This window comes from Paralichthys olivaceus, chromosome 17 (genome assembly GCF_024713975.1).
Source record: "Paralichthys olivaceus isolate ysfri-2021 chromosome 17, ASM2471397v2, whole genome shotgun sequence".
In the NCBI taxonomy this organism is placed as follows: domain Eukaryota; kingdom Metazoa; phylum Chordata; class Actinopteri; order Pleuronectiformes; family Paralichthyidae; genus Paralichthys; species Paralichthys olivaceus.
In genome coordinates, this window is record NC_091109.1 from 10,168,068 (window position 1) to 10,188,034 (window position 19,967).

General features: G+C 39.8%; 1 protein-coding gene across 4 annotated transcripts in view; it reads left to right on the forward strand.

The window, feature by feature from the left end:
- LOC109629755 (NEDD4-like E3 ubiquitin-protein ligase WWP1) overlaps positions 1–19,577 on the forward strand; it is a 30,529-nt gene extending 10,952 nt beyond the window's left edge. For 2 of the 4 annotated variants that reach the window (XM_020087630.2, XM_020087631.2), the window contains 21 exons: positions 851–975; positions 1,469–1,621; positions 1,802–1,874; positions 3,615–3,796; positions 5,016–5,442; positions 5,549–5,644; positions 6,792–6,966; positions 8,165–8,219; positions 8,531–8,615; positions 10,484–10,612; positions 11,045–11,117; positions 11,206–11,277; positions 11,991–12,079; positions 12,305–12,464; positions 12,645–12,778; positions 13,584–13,724; positions 13,821–13,941; positions 14,735–14,839; positions 14,995–15,091; positions 16,407–16,479; positions 16,815–19,577. In XM_020087630.2, the coding sequence (XP_019943189.2) occupies positions 851–975; positions 1,469–1,621; positions 1,802–1,874; positions 3,615–3,796; positions 5,016–5,442; positions 5,549–5,644; positions 6,792–6,966; positions 8,165–8,219; positions 8,531–8,615; positions 10,484–10,612; positions 11,045–11,117; positions 11,206–11,277; positions 11,991–12,079; positions 12,305–12,464; positions 12,645–12,778; positions 13,584–13,724; positions 13,821–13,941; positions 14,735–14,839; positions 14,995–15,091; positions 16,407–16,479; positions 16,815–16,914 (2,665 nt within the window). In that variant the 3' untranslated portion in view covers positions 16,915–19,577. The remainder of the gene's footprint in view (positions 1–850; positions 976–1,468; positions 1,622–1,801; positions 1,875–3,614; positions 3,797–5,015; positions 5,443–5,548; positions 5,645–6,791; positions 6,967–8,164; positions 8,220–8,530; positions 8,616–10,483; positions 10,613–11,044; positions 11,118–11,205; positions 11,278–11,990; positions 12,080–12,304; positions 12,465–12,644; positions 12,779–13,583; positions 13,725–13,820; positions 13,942–14,734; positions 14,840–14,994; positions 15,092–16,406; positions 16,480–16,814) is intronic. The other 2 variants (XM_069513084.1, XM_020087632.2) reach the window with 1 other exon arrangement.
- Positions 19,578–19,967: the final 390 nt, after the last annotated feature.

The following is a 19,967-nucleotide window of genomic DNA, read 5'->3' on the forward strand; positions in this document are numbered from 1 at the left end:
CCTAAACCAGGTTTAGGCTGTAATCCTAGCTGCTTCTCTCTAGGCTGATGTGCTTAACCATTAATACTGTGACTCTGCCTGTGTAGTGTTCATTTTGTGAGAGGGTACAGAAAACACAAAGAGGCAGCTTTGTGTGAGCAGAGTGATCAGTCGCTCAACCTGTAGCAAGGACAAGTTACTCTTGTGAGATTTTTTGGAAGTGGAACAAAGGTTAGAAAACAGAGAAATTGAAAGTATGAGCCTCATTTAAATTGTTGTTTTGTTACATTGTTTTGGCTGTAACAGTGGAGACAGCCCTACAAACACTTGAGTAAGTGTCTCTGTCTCCTGACTGTCTTCAAAGAGACCATTCAATGGCTTTGAACCTTAATTGGTCCTCGCAAATATAGATACACTCACACTTTTCTTAGTGTTTGGTGCTTTTTCAAAATGATTTGTAGTGAACAATTACTATCACATTCGTAATGAGTTCAGCTGGTTTCTGTTGACCTCTGGTTGTCAGGTGTTTACCATATGAGAAATGCATGCCTGTCACAGGTACATGCACAGCTAAAGCAGAAACTACCTGTGTTAATGCTGAGTTAACACCGGCTATCGTCACAGTACAGACACACTGTGTTGCGGAAGGATCTGAGCTATGACTGAAATGCCAACTTTACACAGTCCAGCTATATACTTGGTATTGAACTTGTTTTGTTGTTTTGACCATATGATTCAAATGGGTTTGAGAAGAACAAGAAGCATAGATGCTACGAAACTTGTATATTCTATTCATATATTCTATTCAAAAAAGAATCTGATAGAAATATTGACAATAATGCTGTTTGTTTGTGTGTTTCTGACCATCTAGGAGTGTAACACCGCACACAAAGGTGGATTTCAAAGTATGGAGTCACAACACCCTGAAAGCAGATGCTCTGCTGGGCAAAGCCACACTGGACTTAATGCAAGCACTGGAGCAGCATGACAGAAAATGTATGATGAATACATCAAATATCAGATATACTAAACTGTATTTTAATAGAATCCATTAAGATATGATTTGATTAGACTTGTCAACATCAGGGCCATACATTCTGAACCTTTTGTTTCTTTTTGGTACTTGGGTCTTTGTACATTGTTATCATGTATTCCAATGATGTGATACTATAGTACAAAGACAATAAACATTGTAGATTAAATAGAATACAATTCTTGGAAATGTCAGATCATATCAGTCTCCAAGATAAAGATGGCGCACAAGATTTGGTTTGCTTGTTTGGCCTCTGGTTGATTAAAAGTAGTAGCACTATTAATCAACGAACGTTAGTAGCCAGTTTGTTGTCTGATATCAAACACTGCAGATAAGTGTGATTTTATTCTTTTATGAACATAACACATATTCTAATGGATGGCTTTGTGCTTTTCTTGATTGTGCCATTCACATTATAATTCCTCCTCCCATGACATCTCTGCTTTGGCTCTGCAGTGGAGAATGTGAAGGAGGTGCTGAAGCTGAGTGTGGAGCAGAAGGGAGTGTCTGTGCCTGCTGGGGAGCTGACTGTCTACCTAGATGGACTGACCATTACCGACCAGGAGGAACCAGCACAGCTTACCAATGGCAATGCTGCAAATGGCACCAGTGAGATCAATAATTATGTTTTGAATTGGTTGGGATTCTCTTTTTTTGTGTACCATATGTAGCTAGTGAATGACAGTCAGTGGGGAAACAAGATAAATTAGAAGTGTGAAATGCCAAATAAAACCTCACACTAATACAAATACTGTAGAAATTGTACATTGTTTTTCCAATTCTTCCCAGAAGTCCAGCAGAATGGTGATGCCATCCATGAAAATGGAGACTCATCGTCCTCTTCCTCAAGGGCTGCTAACAGGTAAACAAACTAAATGAACCACAGATTTTGTGACATTTTATTTAAATAGCAGAATCCCAACAGGCCGGCAAGTGTTGTGTGTTTGCATTATTGTCTTAAAATGTGCCCTATAGGATTATGTGAAGGTCAGTTTATGATACTTATTTTCTTTAGTTGTTCATCTCATTAAAAAAAAAAAACGTTTAAACTTTTTTGAACATCACAGAGGTCTGACTTTTGTCTCTCTGTGTCTTCTCAATCTGTTTTATCCCCCTGCTCATATTCGTGAGGCTTTATTCTGTTATCAGTCACACTTTCAAAGTGCCCTTCAATGAGGCTAACGGGATTTTTATTGGAAAGCCACAAAGGAGGCACGTCTGCTCGTAGCATCAGATGAGAGGTTGGTGGGGAGGAGGGATTAAGATGTTTGTGGGTGCCTTACCTCCGCATTGCCGTTGCTGAGAGGACTGCAAGACACGAGCAGGGAAGTATTTAAAACTTAGTGTCTCCCCTCGCTTGAGTCCCCTTAATATTTCAGTACATCCCTTGAACATTTTAAAATAAGAGCTAGATCAAACACAAATAAGGAGAAAAGCAAAAATACATATTTAATATGTAACAATAAAAACAGAAATTAAATCAGACCATTGAGGTCAGTAATAAGTTAATCTTTTAGATTACATTTTACATCACAGTTGGTAAAGTTAAAAAATGCTGAATCAAATATTATTACTGCAAAAAATGGCAGAGCACAAATGCAAACCATACATCAATTAATGGAAAAAAAACCTGCATTAGTCTGCATTCAAAATACAAAAAGGTTCTACATTAGTTTACTACTCTTTCATCCTCTACAATATTAAATATTTATGAAAAAATGAAGAAGAGGTTTTGAAGCAAAAAAGACACATTGTTAGATATTTTTTCCAAGTTCAACACAATGAAACCCAGTTTATCCTTTCCATCTGGACTGTGGGGTTGTGGTTTGATCAGATTTGACTGACAATGCCTGCAGCATAAGCAAATAAAATAAAAAACGTCTTGCAAAAGTAGTGAAACCTGGCTCTTACTTTTACAGTTCGGCATCCTTCAGCAGCCTACAGTGTTGTCTGATTAAAAAAAAACAAGTTCTAATTCTGCTGCAAATGTGAAGGCAGAGGAGAAAACGATTGATGGTGCGATAACAAGTTGTTAAAGTTAATCTTTTCCATTCATCCCTTTAAACCTGCCTCCCTCAGTTTATTTTTCTCTTCTGAAATCTTAACTCCTTGGTCTTTCTCACATTGCTCATCTTGATCTGTTTTGCTTTGTTGAATTTCCCTCCTTTCTTTTCTTCCATTCCTTTTGAGCTTGTGTTTGTACAGTTTGTCACACGGTCAAGTGGGGAGCCCCTTTCTAAAGGGGTATTATCCTGTTTTGTTACCATTGAACTTTCCCAAAATGTATGGTGTACACAGTACATGTCATTGCCAGCTGATCACATTGAGAGAGCTGCTAATTGCTTCTATAATATTTCCATCACAAGGGGGCTATAGTACAGTTGCATCCAAATTCCAATTGTGAAAGCAGCATGACCTTGGTCAGATTCTCCAAATTGCATCACCAGCTCAACATGGCAGCACTGATATCCATGATATTGGGACTTCATAATTATAGTTTTATTTTAAAAATGTACGTCATTGTTTTTGTAAAACTTAATGCATATAGATTATATCAAGTAAAATATAGAGGTAATGAATGGTTGTGTTCTCTTGCCTAAAGCACAGTGAATGGTACAGACTTGGACCCAAGGTCAGATTCTTGTTCGGCCTTCAATGGTGTGGATGCTCCGGTGCCTTCTACCTCCTGCAGCCCGGCCCATGGTCACATTGTCAATGGAGACACCACACCCAACTCCACCCCAGTCCACCAGCCCTCAGACAGTGACACAGACAGTAGGACGGGTAAGTGTGAATTACCGTTATTTAACTTTCCACATTTGCTTTATTGTGTTTTTTGCATTTATGACTATGATTGCTGTCAGACTGATGATATCACTGAATATGATTCACTTAAGAACTGGACAAAATACTTACTGAATGTATACAATAAAGTTCTGATGATCACTATCGGAGCAGCTCGGTCATAGACGTGCATATTTTCAGCTGGTAGTTATTGCATTGCCTGGGCAGGGTGCTTCACGGTTCACTCAGTCAATGCACAGAGCGGTAGAGAAGAACAGTAGATTAATTTTCATTAAATTGGGCCTGTAATCTCTGCTGCTGTCAGCACCTCTGTGGAAAACTCCCTGGAGGGATAGACAGAAAGAAAGCAGAGAGAAAATAAGCCAAGTGCAGTGTGCTGAGGAGGACAGGCAGAGCACACTGATAACACTAAGCTGAGTTTGGCTGAAGAATATGAATGCGTTATTCATAACGCTGAAGATGGGTCACATTTGTCATGAATCTAAAATACTTCCAGACACAAGACATCAGATAATTTGATTTCATGGTATTTTCAAGAATATTGGCATTTGAATGTCCAGTTTGAATTTCAAATTATAACATCCACTGGGTCAAAAGCAGTTTGCTGCATTGAGCACAGAGAGTTTTATAGGCTGACTTTTGGTGCAGAGACCAGGACTTGTACTCACATGCACTTTTTTTTAGACAATAGCTCAAACTTGCTGATCAATCTCTAAGCCCATCAGCTATTGTCTGTTGAGGAATAAGCCTCTGGGAGCAATGGGCAACATTTTGGGGCTTCCAGTGTAAACAGTGAAAATATTCAGTCCAAGATTCTCCTCGTTGTACACTGGTAACAGTCTGACTCGCTTCTTTTAGTTTCAAATGTTTCTCCTCACAAAACAAAGACGTGATACTTTTTGTTGCTGTTTTAGCTCCAGACAACATTTAGTCTATTCTCTATTATCAGCTATGTGTTTATGAATGTAGTGAATTTAAAAGCTGCTTCTGTGAATGTGAATAATACCTGCTGATAAGCTAGATGCTATAATCCAGATGCATTTGTACACACATGTATGTAGATTCCAAGACTACTAGACTTGTTGTGCAGTCAGTCATACGTAAGATAGAGACATCACAGCCATCAAGTGATGGACTTAGAAAGAGTTTATTCCATGCTTTCAAACCGCACCATTGTCTCGTCTGAATTGCCTTGCAGTCAACGGGGAGTCCTGTGACGTGGCTTTTGGGCCATCATCTGCTTCAACGGGCGATGTGCTGTCTCGTGCAGACGACCACGAGGACTGCAGTCAAGATGCTGTCCCGCCAGATTCTGTCCCACCACCAGACAGCACATCTCAGCCTCAGCCACCCTCCACGCAGGCTCCAGCCTCCTCTTCTGCTGCTAAACCTCCTGATAGCACTGCTGTTGCTGCTCCCTCCACAGTGACCCCCTCAGCCCCGGGGGCTGCCACCACCACTGCGGCCACCTCATCATCTTCCTCTCCCTCCCCAGCACTGGGAGAAACAAATGCTTCAGGAGCTGGTGATGGTAGCACTAGTAGCAGTGCCACTGTAACTCCAGATGGGGCCAAGCCCAGACAACAGGCCCCCAATGCTGGAGCACCAGATCCTCTACCACCAGGGTAAAGATGACCACCACCAGTTTCATGTTAAATATCACTTGAATTTAAAATTATGATGTATTTACCTTAAAGTGACATTTAAGTATCAACCACTTGTATCTTTTAGATGGGAGCAGAGGAAAGACCCACATGGGAGAACGTACTATGTAGACCACAACACCAGGACGACTACTTGGGAGAGACCACAGCCACTACCACCAGGGTTAGTATCTGGCCTTACCTCACTCTTTGCCTTTGGCACCTTTGACAAGAAGCTATAACTTTACCAGGTTCATCTCTCGCTTATTGCCTCCATACATACATACATTTATGGTCACCTGAACAGCTGCTTCATACAAGATGGCTTTCTGCCGTGTATGCAGCTAAATATAAATTGTTGTAGGCCAATGGTATTGTTAGATAGTTTAAATTTTTTCTGTCTCAACAGATTAAGACATATTTAAGAAACTGAAAGTTGTCCAGTATAATTGTATAGTATCCTTTAAGGACACAGTTTTTATTATTCTATTAATTCTAAGTATACTGTAGGTTATTTACAAAGTTTCTCTGTCTCTCACTCTCTTGCTTACAATCCATCAACTTAGAATTCATGCGGAAAGTTTTATTTACCACCAACATTAAGCTGACTAATGTAAACTCGCATCTTCTGCTTGCCCCAACCTCCCCCACTCCGTTGCTGTATCAGCAGGACACTGACACACTAATGGGGCAGTCAAAGTGGCGTGTGTGCTTACGCATGTGGTGTTGCAAGTACTTTTTGTGGGAGATGCAGGTGTGAAACTAAAGCAGGTCAAATTTAATTTAATTTTAATTGAATGCTACTACTACAAATAATAATAATTTATATTCATGGAAAGTTGCTCCATCGTTAATCATTCTGAACATCATATATCACAAAGATCATGGCCTAGCTGCTCAACCCTAGTAGGCATTGTTTATTGTAGTATACTGTAATAGTTAGTTGTACACAATAAACAAAGATGAAGAAGTATTTAGTATTATTATTATTATCAAAACTTTCTATACATACTGTGATAATATGATCATGAATTTCTTTGGCCAGAGTATTTATTAAATAAAAATCTGATAATGTGACAACTAGTCTAGTTTGAGGTAAGTTTTAGTTTAGTGATCTGGTTTCTTAATTAAATGGCGTCCATTTGCTAGTAGTTCCCACAGCTTCTTTTATGTATTTTGAATTGAATGGCCCATAAATCAATGTGAGGTTGAAATAACAACATAATTTGTTTTAAACCTGGGTAAAATGTACCTTTGACTCTCCTGGCCACCTGCTTACAAGCCTGTATTTGTGTGTCTTTATTAATTGTCGTCCTCCTTCACTGGGACAGTTGGGAGCGACGAGTGGATGATCGGGGGCGAATCTATTATGTGGACCACAACACCCGCACCACCACGTGGCAGCGTCCCACCATGGAGTCAGTCCGCAACTTTGAGCAGTGGCAGAGCCAACGCAGCCAACTGCAGGGAGCTATGCACCAGTTCAACCAGCGATACCTCTACTCTGTAAGTCTTTACTCACCATACCAATGTCCCCTCATTCACTCTTTTTGTTTTATTTTCACCTTTAATATACAGCTTCAATTTATATTATAATAACTGAGTTTGTCATCACACTTACTTTTTTTTCTTCTGCAAAACCATCCACATGTCACCGTACACATTAACATTACTTTCACTTATATTCAAGTGATGGAAACACCCTTTAATATACAAGAGGGGACACACTAGTACATACAAAACAAGCAACATGGCCTGTGTATCCTACTGACAATCTACAAACTTCAAGGTTTTTTCTGAACCCTATACATTACTATTCACCTGACCACACTGAATCTTTCCAGTATTTATCAGCCCATCTCCTTTAAATGTGTATTTAGCTCAGACCATTCAACAATACTCGACCCAGTACAACAGAAGATAAAGATCAGTGCAGTGACTGAAACCACTTTTAAAAAGATAATTTAGTTTCTGTTGGTCTGTGATGCCATTGTTCACATTTCTTTCTCAATGTATTTTGTAATGTTTAAGATTTTGGTTGTATTATTACAATCCAGAACTCTGTTGCATGTATCTAGCACTCTGAAATGTCTTATATGACTTTTTAAAGAGTTTAAATTATGAATATTTGCCATGAGAAATGTCATGTAGTGTGATATTCAAAGTTCCAGGTCAGAAACTAGTTGTCATTTTATTTTGATGAGCCTGGAAATCGTAGGACCAGCTTCTGCACCCCTCACTCACTCATTTCTCTGTTTGGCATCTAGCTCAACTCATTTAGACCAAATGTGAGATCTTTGTCCTTCCTGGACTTAAAATATCCACAGGCCTTAGTCTGCTTCTCCTTGTGAGGGTCCCTCTCCCACATCTTTGATCTGAGCAGTGATGTCATCTTCATTGATGAAGATTAGCTTACAAAACAAATCAAAAGTCAGGCAGCTGGGAAGTATTGAGCAGTAACCAGTCACAGAGACCTTTTTGCCAGCACATCAAAACACAATTTTTTGATTCTTTTTTGTTTCTCTTTCAGGAAAATATCAACTTTTCCTGTAGAGGAATATACTTTTATATATATATATATATATATATATATATATATACATTTTTTAAAAGTTCTTTTACATCCCACACATTTAGAATATTTTTGTCCTCCTTTCCTGGTGTTTTCTGAATGGAAGTCTATTTGTTTATCCCTCATTTCCAGGCATCCATGATGTCTGCTGAGAATGATCCTCTTGGCCCGCTACCTCCTGGTTGGGGTGAGTTCACGTCCTCTTTTCTAAACCTGATTCACATTTTCACGTGTGTGTCAGTTTGTACTGTACTTGAAGTAGGTAAGCAAAGGACAGAGATGTGTCAGTACACAGCACATTGGAAGTATAAATACTTTGTGATAATGTTTTGTCTCTTACACTTCTCTCAACCTCCTGCGCTGTAAATCCTTCTCTTAGCTGTGACTGCTGATTACAGATGGCATCTTGTCATGATAAGCTGACATGTGTTGCCACATAGTGGAGCACAATGTCCATTCTGTCTGTTAACCCCATGATTCCTGTGCGTTTTTTTTCAGAGAGACGCGTGGACTCTAATGACCGAGTGTACTTTGTGAACCATAACACCAAGACAACGCAGTGGGAAGACCCCCGAACCCAAGGGTGAGCTCAAACCAACCAAAATAGAAAGGATGGAAACACACACATTTTAAAATTCACAAAATTGTATGTATATTTTGTGAGTGCAGTAAGATGACTAACATATTGTTCATTTAATGGAATTAAACAGGAAAATAAAATGAGTCATTAAAGTTTAAAGAATTTTTAACATCCTGCACCATCAACCTGGTGTGCCAATGTTTACTTTTAAAAGTCAAGATCCCCTGCTTAGACCAGCATGAACCAGAACCAGGATGTTCTGACTGAAAATATTGAAGGCGCAAAAACATACCTATTCAATGGGTTGGCGCAGTATTTTTTTTGTAAGTCTGTATTAATGAGAGTGAGCAGTAGTCTCAGGATCCTCACATTATTAACTGTCACGAACAGTAATTGCTCAACAATTTTACTAAGCTGTAGAATAAAACATTCAGATCAACATAACCTAGTTTCAGTGAAACATCATGTATGGTAATATTTAATCTACAAGAACAAGATGTGCAGAACACTGTCACTGTTATCAGATTATCTCCACATTCAGATTAAAAAGATATTTCTTTAACAATCCCTCTTGTGTCTTGCTTTGTCAAAGCATATTCAAATCCATATCAGTAACTACAACTACTACTACTGGATTTGTCCACATTCTCTTTTGAAGAAATACTAACATAGTTATTGTGACACTCAACCCCAAGGGTAATGCTGAAAACAAATATTTATGTAGACTAGAATAATGATTTTTATTCTCTGCTGCCTCCAAAGTATTTTACTAATGTTTTTGTAGTGGCAAAGTTCACAGCTGGTTGTTTGTTTTTAAGTGTCCCCGGGTTGACTAACCTTTATAGCAAGTACAGACCTTTTTCACAGCACACAGACATTTTGACTAGTCAAAGCAGAAAAGGTAAAGCAAAAACTGTTTAGCATCTCAGTAGGGGATCAAGATTGTTCAGATATTACAAAGGTCCATGTACGTTGAGTCCGTAAGGGGACATTCAGTTTCCACCTTGAGGGCTTAATAAATTATCTTGTATCGTATCATGTCAGCGGGTATACGTTTGTTTTTATGCCCCACAGAGGACTTGAGCCACTCTATCAATACAATCTGATCGTATGTCGTATCGACTGCTTTTTGACCCTGTTCGGATCTGGTATTAACGTCCATCCCCGACTGATCATATCACACTTGGTCAGTGCAATGGCCTCAGTTGGTTTTTGCTGACATAAATGACCCGTTTATTTATATATAGAGCGGGGAAGTGAGATCTGATCAGAAGTGGTCACATTCAGGACACATTTCTATACAAGGAGTGTACTGCTGACCACTTGTGATTGGATCTTTCAGGATGGATGTTAATACAAGGTCAGAATAGGGCCTTTGAGGGTTAAAGGTCCAGTGTGTAAGATTGTTGGCAGAAATGTAAAATAACCCTAGAAATGTTTTCACTAATGTGTTTCATCTAAATCGTAAGAATTGTTGTTTTCTTTACGCTAGAATGGGCCCTTTATATTGAAAAACTTTATATTTACATTGGAGGGGGGTCCTCTATATGGAGGCCACCATGTTTTTCACAGTCATCCAAACTGAAGAAACTAAAAAACGTTTTTATGACTGAAGGTTTGGAATGGGAGGATGAGGTGAGGGGTATTCAGCTGCAACATGCAACTTCACCGCTACATGTCATTAAATTCTACTCACTGTACCTTTAAGACCTAGTATTTTTTTAGTCTACGTTTATGTTTACATTAGGGGTTTGGCTAAGATTAAACATTTATTTGTGATGGTTAACATAATAATGAGGGGCTAAGACATACATCATGTCAATGAGTGTCCAACATGGGACAGTTAAACACATATGTTTTTGTGTGTGTAGGCTACAGAACGAGGACCCTTTGCCTGAAGGTTGGGAGATCCGATACACAAGGGAAGGGGTGCGCTACTTTGTGGATCACAACACCCGAACCACCACTTTCAGTGACCCACGCACTGGAAAGTCCTCTGTGTAAGAACACAGTTGAAAATCTCTTTACGTGTTCATGTGTTCTACATTACATGTTATCATAAGCCGTGACAGGGGTTGTATTTGATCAATAGCCTGTAGAGCTGCAGCCATGTGAGGTAGAACATAAAACATGTTTACTAGGACCAGATGCTTTAATTTAGCCAATGTTCATGTAGGTCAAGTGCGGTACAGAAAAATATATGCCCACTGATATTTCATTTTAAGTTTGTATGTCACAAAGAGGCTTTCAGGGAAATCAATACGTTTTCTCAGACAGTTAGGAAAATGTGTATTTCATGGAAACATACCAGACCATATTCCATATGCGCCACATTTTTCCATTTTATGGTGAAGATTTACGTCTATAGAAAAAAACTTCTCTCAGCTTGCACCTGCCAAATCTTGACCTTTAAATCTTTTTGTCTATCTCAGCACTAAAGGCCCTCAGATCGCTTATGAGCGCAGCTTCCGATGGAAGCTTGCCCATTTTCGCTACTTGTGCCAGGTAATTGATTTTCTTTCTCCCACTCCATCAATGTATTTCTTAATTTCAGCCACAGCATGCATTAATGTTTCCTCTTGTCATTGTACAGTCCAATGCTCTCCCAAGCCATGTGAAGATCAATGTCTCCAGACAGACGTTGTTCGAAGACTCTTTCACGCAGGTAAGACGATCCCTCAATCACCTTCCTGTTGTAATTTAAACTAACTAGTGCAGTGCCCATTCTAAACTTGTTGTCATTAGTGAATCCTCCTTAAACACTTCTAAGCTTTTCTGTCACTTTTTTTGTTTGTGTGTTGAATGTTGTCTGTAGAGCTTTTTATAAACAGTCTGTTTATAAGTGAAATTGGAAAACTACCTCACTCTACCTGCTTTAGCTGCAATGACGATTTTATAGTCAATGTTTTTCATTAGATGAAACAGAATCTGCTTCATGACTGTTCACTTGTATGGTAAAATTCAGCTTGATATTTTGCAGCAACAAAAAAATGTAATTGCACTTTGTAGACAAATTGCTAAAGAAGTGTTTCTATGATAGTTTCTGCCATGACAGAGATTAGCACCAGCGACTCCCATGAATGTCTGTCTCAGTCCAATATGGTGAAATCTAAATAATCAAATTGTTAAAATTATCTGGCGGGACAAATATTAGGCCGCTAGTTTCTGACCACTGCTGAAAATTTTCAAGGAAGAACAAGAGGACATGTTTAACTTGGTTCACAGGCTAAATGCACGCTGCCCACACTGACTGTATATCTGTTCATTCAAATTTTGATAATGTATTGCATGTATAAATACTTAAATACATACAATTATTTGCCTGTGTTTTAGCAGAATTTATGTTTTAACTAACAGTGTGTATTTTGTGTCATGTAGATTATGGCGCTCAAACCTTACGACTTGAGGAGGAGACTGTATGTCATCTTCAGAGGCGAGGAGGGTCTCGACTATGGTGGTTTAGCCCGGTAATTAAGACAAAACAAATAGTTAAATGTGAAACTCATTGCAAATTACCCTTTGGGAAAATGTAAGCAGTAACTGATCATGTGCTCCTTCTGGCCTTCTCCCTTCATCCTCCATATTTTCCTTCTTTCTTTTCCTCCTCTATTTTTGTTCTAATCCACACCCTGGTCTTTCTCTCTTTCATCTTTACCTTCTTGTCTCCATCTGTCATGCACCTATTTTTTCAGAGAGTGGTTCTTTTTGTTGTCCCATGAAGTGCTGAACCCCATGTACTGTCTGTTTGAGTACGCCGGTAAGAGCAACTACTGTCTGCAAATCAACCCAGCCTCGGCTATCAACCCAGACCACCTCTCCTACTTCTGCTTCATAGGCCGCTTCATCGCAATGGCAAGTTCACATACTGGCCACACACACACACTAACACACACAAACAGATTAAGTAAAAACATATGTATGGGTTTATGTTATTTCAAACACAAAATACAGAGAATCTACACATTTGATTATTTATTGTTATTTTCAGATTCACAGTAAAATATCTTTATGCTCTTGTGTTTATTTCTGCAGGCACTTTTCCACGGCAAGTTCATCGACACAGGTTTCTCGCTGCCTTTCTACAAACGCATGCTGAACAAGAAGCTCATCCTCAAAGATCTTGAGTCCATTGACCCAGAGTTCTACAACTCACTCATATGGATCAGGTAATTTGTCTACAATACAATTAAGAAATTAAGAAAATTAAGTTAAGCTGCTTTCAGACATGCATTGATTGACTTTCTCCGCCTGGCCCCTGGTATAAAGCATGTGAGAAAGATCCCCTGCTGGATTCACTGCAAGCGAGTGGAGGGGTTTATGGTGCTTCTAACACACAACAGACGCAAAAATGAAAAATACTAAAAGAAAACAAACATCTCCAGGTGAAAAGTGGTGCCACACACGTAGAAGGCACTGAGGAAGATGTCTAGAGAGTTTGTATTAATAAGAACTGATGCCAGTGTCTATGTGTTCACATGTTTTATCTCAAATATATGTCACAGGGTTTTACAGGCTGTACACTATAAAACACTCGCTGTTATTTGACATGTGTTTTGAGGAAAGAAAACACCTTCCGCAGGCCAAAGAAGGGAAAACCTCAGGAAGAGAATCAAAGGAAGGAACCTTCTTCCACATACCTGTCAGAAATGGAAGGATTAAGTAAATCAAGTATATAACATCTAACATCAAGAATTTTCTTAAGTAGTTAGTTCAAGTCAAAAGGTTTTAGGAGTGACGAGTGTGGGCCGAGAAAACGCTGTCACACCAGCCACAAAAAACTATGAGAGGCAGCTCACAAGCATCAGTTCCACAGGGGGATGAAAGACCAGAGAAACTAGGCGGGGATGACTCAGATATCTGCAGATAAAAACGTAATGCAACAACTGTTAAAACAGCCCAGACCCATAACTCACGTTAATAAATTGCCCTCTTATCATGGTGTGACAGCAACATGATCTCATGTCTCCTCAGGGATAACAACATTGAGGAGTGTGGTCTGGAGATGTACTTCTCAGTGGACATGGAGATCTTAGGAAAGATCTCCTCGCATGACCTCAAACCTGACGGCACCAACGTCCTTGTCACTGAGGAAAACAAGGAGGAGTATATCAGGTTCAGTAAAAAAAAAAGACAGATGAACTGTAACAGCAGTGATATTTGGCCTTTAAATCTCAGTCTTACTGAGTAGTTGTTTTGTTTTTTTCACAGTCTGATGGCAGAGTGGAGGTTCTCCCGTGGGGTTGAAGGTCAAACCAAAGCTTTCCTGGATGGTTTCAATGAGGTGGTTCCACTGCAGTGGCTCCAGTACTTTGATGAAAAGGAGCTGGAGGTGAGCGGGCGGCACTGTGTATTTTAATCCACATAATCTACCCAGAGCTTTAATCAATCTAGTTATTTCATTAGGATTTTAATGAGGATAACAGTTCTCTTGCTGTGAAGGATATCAGCCATTGGATTCTTGAGAGGCCTTGTAGATGAAGGCATTTTGAAAAGCAAACGGAGAGCTTGTAACCATAAAACCGATCTAGGCTTTGGGCATTTTCACACTTTTTTATTCAGCTGCCTCCATGAAAACATATGGAAATTTAAAAAGGCAGCTGCTGTGAACTTCCTGGATATACAACTTAGATGAGAGCACGAAGCACAACTAACTGTTGACCTGATGCAGCTGATCAAACTAATAATAGTGTTAATATCTATGATTCACAGGTGCTGTTCTTAAGTTTGTCTGTAGACCATCAGTCAGTACTAATCACCAGGCAGCAGAGCCAAAACTCAGTTTTATATTTCCTCCATTTTATCTTTTCTTGAGTTTATTTTTGAAATTAGAAAAAACTATTTTAGATTTTGTTCATGCCTCATTTTGTTCTGTGTAGATGTACTTATACCTAGAACAACACATGTGGCTGACTGCCAGTTCTGGGTATCAGGTGTGTCCCTGTGGAAAATAGTTTTTCAGGTCAGGTAGGAGGGCCCAGTTAGAGGCATCAGGGAGGCATATGGGACAAATCTTGTTGTGATTCTGTTTGTGTGCCCTGTTTTCTTCATGTCTTCATAGTACTTTACTATGTGTGTGTACTGTGTGTGTGTGTGTGTGTGTGTGTCTGTGTGTGTGTGTCCAGGTGATGCTGTGTGGTATGCAGGAGGTGGACCTTCAAGACTGGCAGAGGAACACTGTGTATCGTCACTACACCAGGAATAGCAAACAGATCATCTGGTTCTGGCAGGTACAGTCAGCATCACACACACACTTTCCTTAAGAGAGGAGCAGAATATGCAAACAGTATTCAGGTTGATCAGGGTCCTGGTGTGTGTGTTTGATGTTTGGTCAGTATTGTGGGGGTCATCATTTAATGTGTTTGTTATCCCTTCCTCTCTGCAGCTGGTGAAAGAAGTGGACAATGAAGTGCGACTGCGGCTCATGCAGTTTGTCACTGGAACCTGCAGGCTTCCTCTGGGTGGCTTCGCTGAACTCATGGGTCAGTGACACAAACACACACAAAGATTAACATGCAACCACTCCACCATATATTTTACACATACACAGTGCAGACTATAAGTATGTGCACAGTTAGACATGTTTTGAGCTTCTGCACTTTCAGTTTAGAACAGTAGAAACTACATTAAACAGCCAAGTCTCAGCTTTAAATTGATCAGATTTTTGTCAATATAGAAAGAACAGTGTTGGAGATACAGTTTTCTACACACATGCTTCTCAGAGTTAAAAGTTCAGAGGAAACAAAGATGAAGTGAAACTAAATCATTAAATTTAATATTTAGTTTAAAACCCTCTGCAGTCAATGATGTCTGACTAAGGATCATTGTTCTGCTGAATGATGAAATGTCATCCAATGAGTTGTGATGCATTTGATTGAATCTGACCACAGAATATTCTCCTGTATAACTCTTATTGTATCCAGTTGTTTCCATCAGCAGTGAAATCATCACTAAGAACAAGTGTGTCAGCTCCACTGGAGCCAGAAAAGAACCAGCTCCATATTTGAGCTGCTCCTTTTTCTCTTTTCCCTGTCCATCATTTTGACAGCTGCTGTTTTCTTTCTGTATTTGTGAACTGCAGCCTGGTCTTTTTGAGGTTTACCACTGGTTTGTATTTTGTGGTGAATCCTGAGGTCTCCATCATTAAATCTTTCTCTTGCTTGTTGATGAAGAAACGTCTCCGTCTACATTCTGGAAAGCGTTCTTGACTTGATGTGCAGTCATTTATTTCTCTCTATCTGACATGTTTTTCCCTCTTTTGAGCCTCATTATTATGTTCTCCACCTTTCCAGTCACCTCTGCACTCCTCATACTTTCAGACAACTCCAGCTTTATCTAAATGACATCGGTCAGTCAACTCTAAGCCACGTCTGAGCTTCTTTCTCCCTCAACTAATGTTGAAATGTCTTGACCCAATTTTCTGGGAAATGTGCAGAACATGGGTAAAGCCTGCAGTATGCAGGACATGACATAAATTCGGCTGCTGAAATTCAATTTACAATTGTTCAGTTGGCCCAAATCACTGAAAGCACTTGAATCTTAATGTCTTTCCAAGTTGACATCCGCGTTGGCGTCGTCTATGCACGGTGACACCTCTTTTTCTTCCTGAGACTGTATTAGTTTGCTCTGTCATCGACGAGCCAACTCGCTCCCTGTGATTTTTCCTACTGTATTCTCACATGCGATCACTCTGACTTTTTCAGGACATTTTACTTGAGGGCCGGCAGGAAAGGTTCCAGACAATATCTGGCCCTCGGACAGCTGCGTTCTCACCTCTCATTTTCATTTGCATTGCAGGAAGCAACGGGCCCCAGAAGTTCTGCATTGAGAAGGTGGGGAAGGACACGTGGCTTCCTCGGAGCCACACGTGGTGAGTGAAGCTCGCTACCTGTGATTCCTCTCACATACAGTTTTGCCCAGATGTTATTTAATTATATCAAGATTTACTAGGATTAACACAGATTAGGTAAACTATAATTCAATCAGTCAAATAGATAATGAATGGACGCAGGAGGAAACAGTGGAAGTAATAAGTAGTAAGTTAGACACTGATAGCAGCTTTCGTCATGCATCACAATTAATGAAAGAAGTTTTTAATATCCCTCTGATAATATGTAATCATGGCTTTGGAACATGTCTTATAACCAGGAAATGTTTCATTGTGCTTCTTTATACTGATACTCTTTATACTTTTGGTCTTTTCAGTTTTAACCGTCTGGACTTGCCTCCCTACAAAAGCTTTGAACAGCTGAAAGAGAAGCTGCTCTTTGCCATCGAGGAAACGGAAGGATTTGGCCAAGAATAGAGGGCGGAGTCCTCGTCTGTTTCTCTCCCTCCCCCTTTGCTGTTTATTCATTCAAGTAAAACAAACAAAAATAATTGCACAAGAAACCCACCAATGTATATAAGCTATTTTCTCATTTTAAACCAAATCTTAATTTGCAGCATTGATTTGCTGCGGTCCCTCATATATTATATGATACCCCATCATGAAATATGCAAGAATTTAAGCATTTTTTTTGCTCCTCTGTTTGAAAACAGAAATCATGGATATTTTTTTTATTTCCTCCCCACCACTGACTGGCTTTTTAAAATGGACTGAAAGCGTTTTTTGAGAGGATTTTATTGTAGAAGCACATTCAACTTTTAAAGCTCTAGTTCTATAGAGCTTTTAAAAGAAAAGAGTAGTATTGGGGTCTGGTGCCTGAATTTCTTTCTTTCCCTGTTGGACCCATAGTAATTGTTAGTTTTTGTTTTTTTTGCGTGATTGCATGGCTGCCTCGGACAATGATCATCACCACCACCACAGATACAGACATGTAGTATGGATCGCTCTGTCTCTGAATGAGCTTTTTTAGCTTCTTCAGTTGAAGGTGTTTAGGATGGACCGATCTGAAGCAGAGGAAGAGGAGACTAATCCTCAGTGGTTGTGAACACTATCGTCCTGTTTCGGATCAAAATATGAGTTTTGGGGGGGGGGGGGACTGCAGTGTAAAGCTCCTGCACAAAAGCTACTCTATCAAAAAAGAATAGAAAAAGTGTATGTGTGTGTGTGTGTGGTGACAGCGGGGCCTGTGGTTCGGATGTTTAAGCTAGAGATGCTGGACGTGTTCCAGGCCACCTAGACAGCGGCCTGCTGCTTCAGCTTTGCAAACAATGCACATGACGATGACAAGAGCCGCAGCTTTTATTTAAACAACAAGCCGTTTGGAAAATCATCCCAACAAAGAAAAAAAAGCGTAAAAACAGATTGAGTGTCTCAGTTGTGGAACACTTGGCTGAATCTCTTTTGCCTCTTGGAGTCTGGAAGTGTCTCCAGTCTGCGAAGCCACTGTGGTTTACAGAGCACCAAACATGGTCAGACTTATATTTGAAAACATACAAATCACATTTACTTCAATGTCTCTGCCGGAGGTATCACGCTAGATGAATATCTGCCTGAGATTTGAACCATTAATATCAAAGGAAACATATGATTAGAACGTTCTCCTTTCACTACATCTACATGTGTACTGACAGGAGCTGTAGTCAGCTTCTTAGACATGAACTCCTGGCATGATTCCAAAAGATAAATCCTTATCAAGTCAGCAGCTGTCCTCGAATGTCACTGTTTGTTTAATTAATCATGAAACACACTTAATGTGCCACAGACCAGAGAGTGAGTGAGTGAGTGAGTGAGTGAGTGAGTGAGTGAGTGAGTGAGTGTGTGTGTGTGTGTGTGTGTGTGTGTGTGTGTGTGTGTGTGTGTGTGTGTGTGTGTGTGTGTGTGTGGACTCATTTCACAGAGGAAGCCTGAGGTCTGTCTGAAGCCTGATGATGCATCGATGTGCGTCGTTTTTTGTTCTTGCTCCGCCTTTATACGATGGCTGAGACTTCTCACACAAGGGAACACAATGCAAACGCCACAACACAACTGCAAAAGTGACAGCACAACAGAAACAGAACTTCAGTGGAAGTGATTCATGTTCTCAAGTTTCATTGTCAACATCCGTTGTCACTCACTTCTGATGTGACTTTGTTTTCGTTGTGTGGCTTTTGTGGTTGTGTTGTGGGGTTTGAATGCATGTTTTCCTTAAATGTACTTGTGTGAGACATCTCGGCCACAATACCTTCTCTGCCTGATCATCTTTTCCAGTAATGCTTCAGGGGATGTGCTATTTGTTTTTTCAAAATGTCCATTGTTTCTAAGTGACAACTCTGGTGCTTATTATTTCTGTCAGTGGTCTAAAACAAAACAAAAAAAACAGATTTGTCAGTGGCAGGCCATTCTCCTTGTTTTCTACAGCATTGTGTCTCTCCAGATCACTGCGAACAGCAGCAAGTTGCTTTAGACCTTTTCTAGAAGGGGGCTTGTGATTAAAGTCATCAGTCTTGTATATAACATGATGATGAGCTGTCCCTGAAGACGAGCAGTGAGGAGGAGGAGGGGACGCCTGTGTGAAGACAAACATTTACTGTAGCAAAAGGAGCCGACTTTTAAAGAGAATTCAAAACTGCATAACATTGTGCTTCCTCTTAAACAGAAACCTGTAATCAAAGAAAATCAACTGTATGTGAATATTCATTGTATAAAGATAATGAAAGTAAATAAAGTACTTAAATATTATAAGTAATTACACAGAGCCACCACTCCATTGATGGAAATCTGTGATGCCTTTGATTTTATCAGAAATAGATGGGACGTTTCAGGTCGCCTGATCGTAGCCAGGAAGTAGACGTCACACGACCTGGAGCGGTGCAGCTGTTTCACGACGCTGTTTTATCTGCCGCCTGCGCTGCAGGCCGCCTGAAACCGACCAGACTGTAACATATCGCGTGTAGATACACACTGTAAACACCACCTACACTGTACAGAATGCCCCTTTACTGGAGACGATGTGTATAGATTCATTTTTAATCTGCTTTCACCCATTTTAAATGAAGAGAGATGGATTTATGAGATACAAATAAATAAGTGAATGAACTCCCCTCGGTGAGCACGCTTGCTGTCTTATTTCTTGCAATGGGATTAGAGGCCTTCAGCTCAGGATTCACAACAAGAACCAATGGAAAGTTTTTTATCCTGTTCTTTAAAAGAGAAATATAACAATGATCTCTGGGTTTATCCGTTTTTGTTCTGATTGGATTTTGCCTTTGGAAAGAAGCATATTTAATAAATGTATCTGACCATCTTTACAGCTGCTCTGAATTCATTTTTGGACAATCAGTTGAAGTAATCAGTTTGAGAGTCTGATAGCTGCAGGCTAATCTTGATTCCCTGGCCCATATCTGAAATCAGATTCCACTGATTGAGTTTGCTTTTGGTTTATTGTAATTGTGCATTAACCATCTCTGTTTTCATAAACCTGCCATGAACTC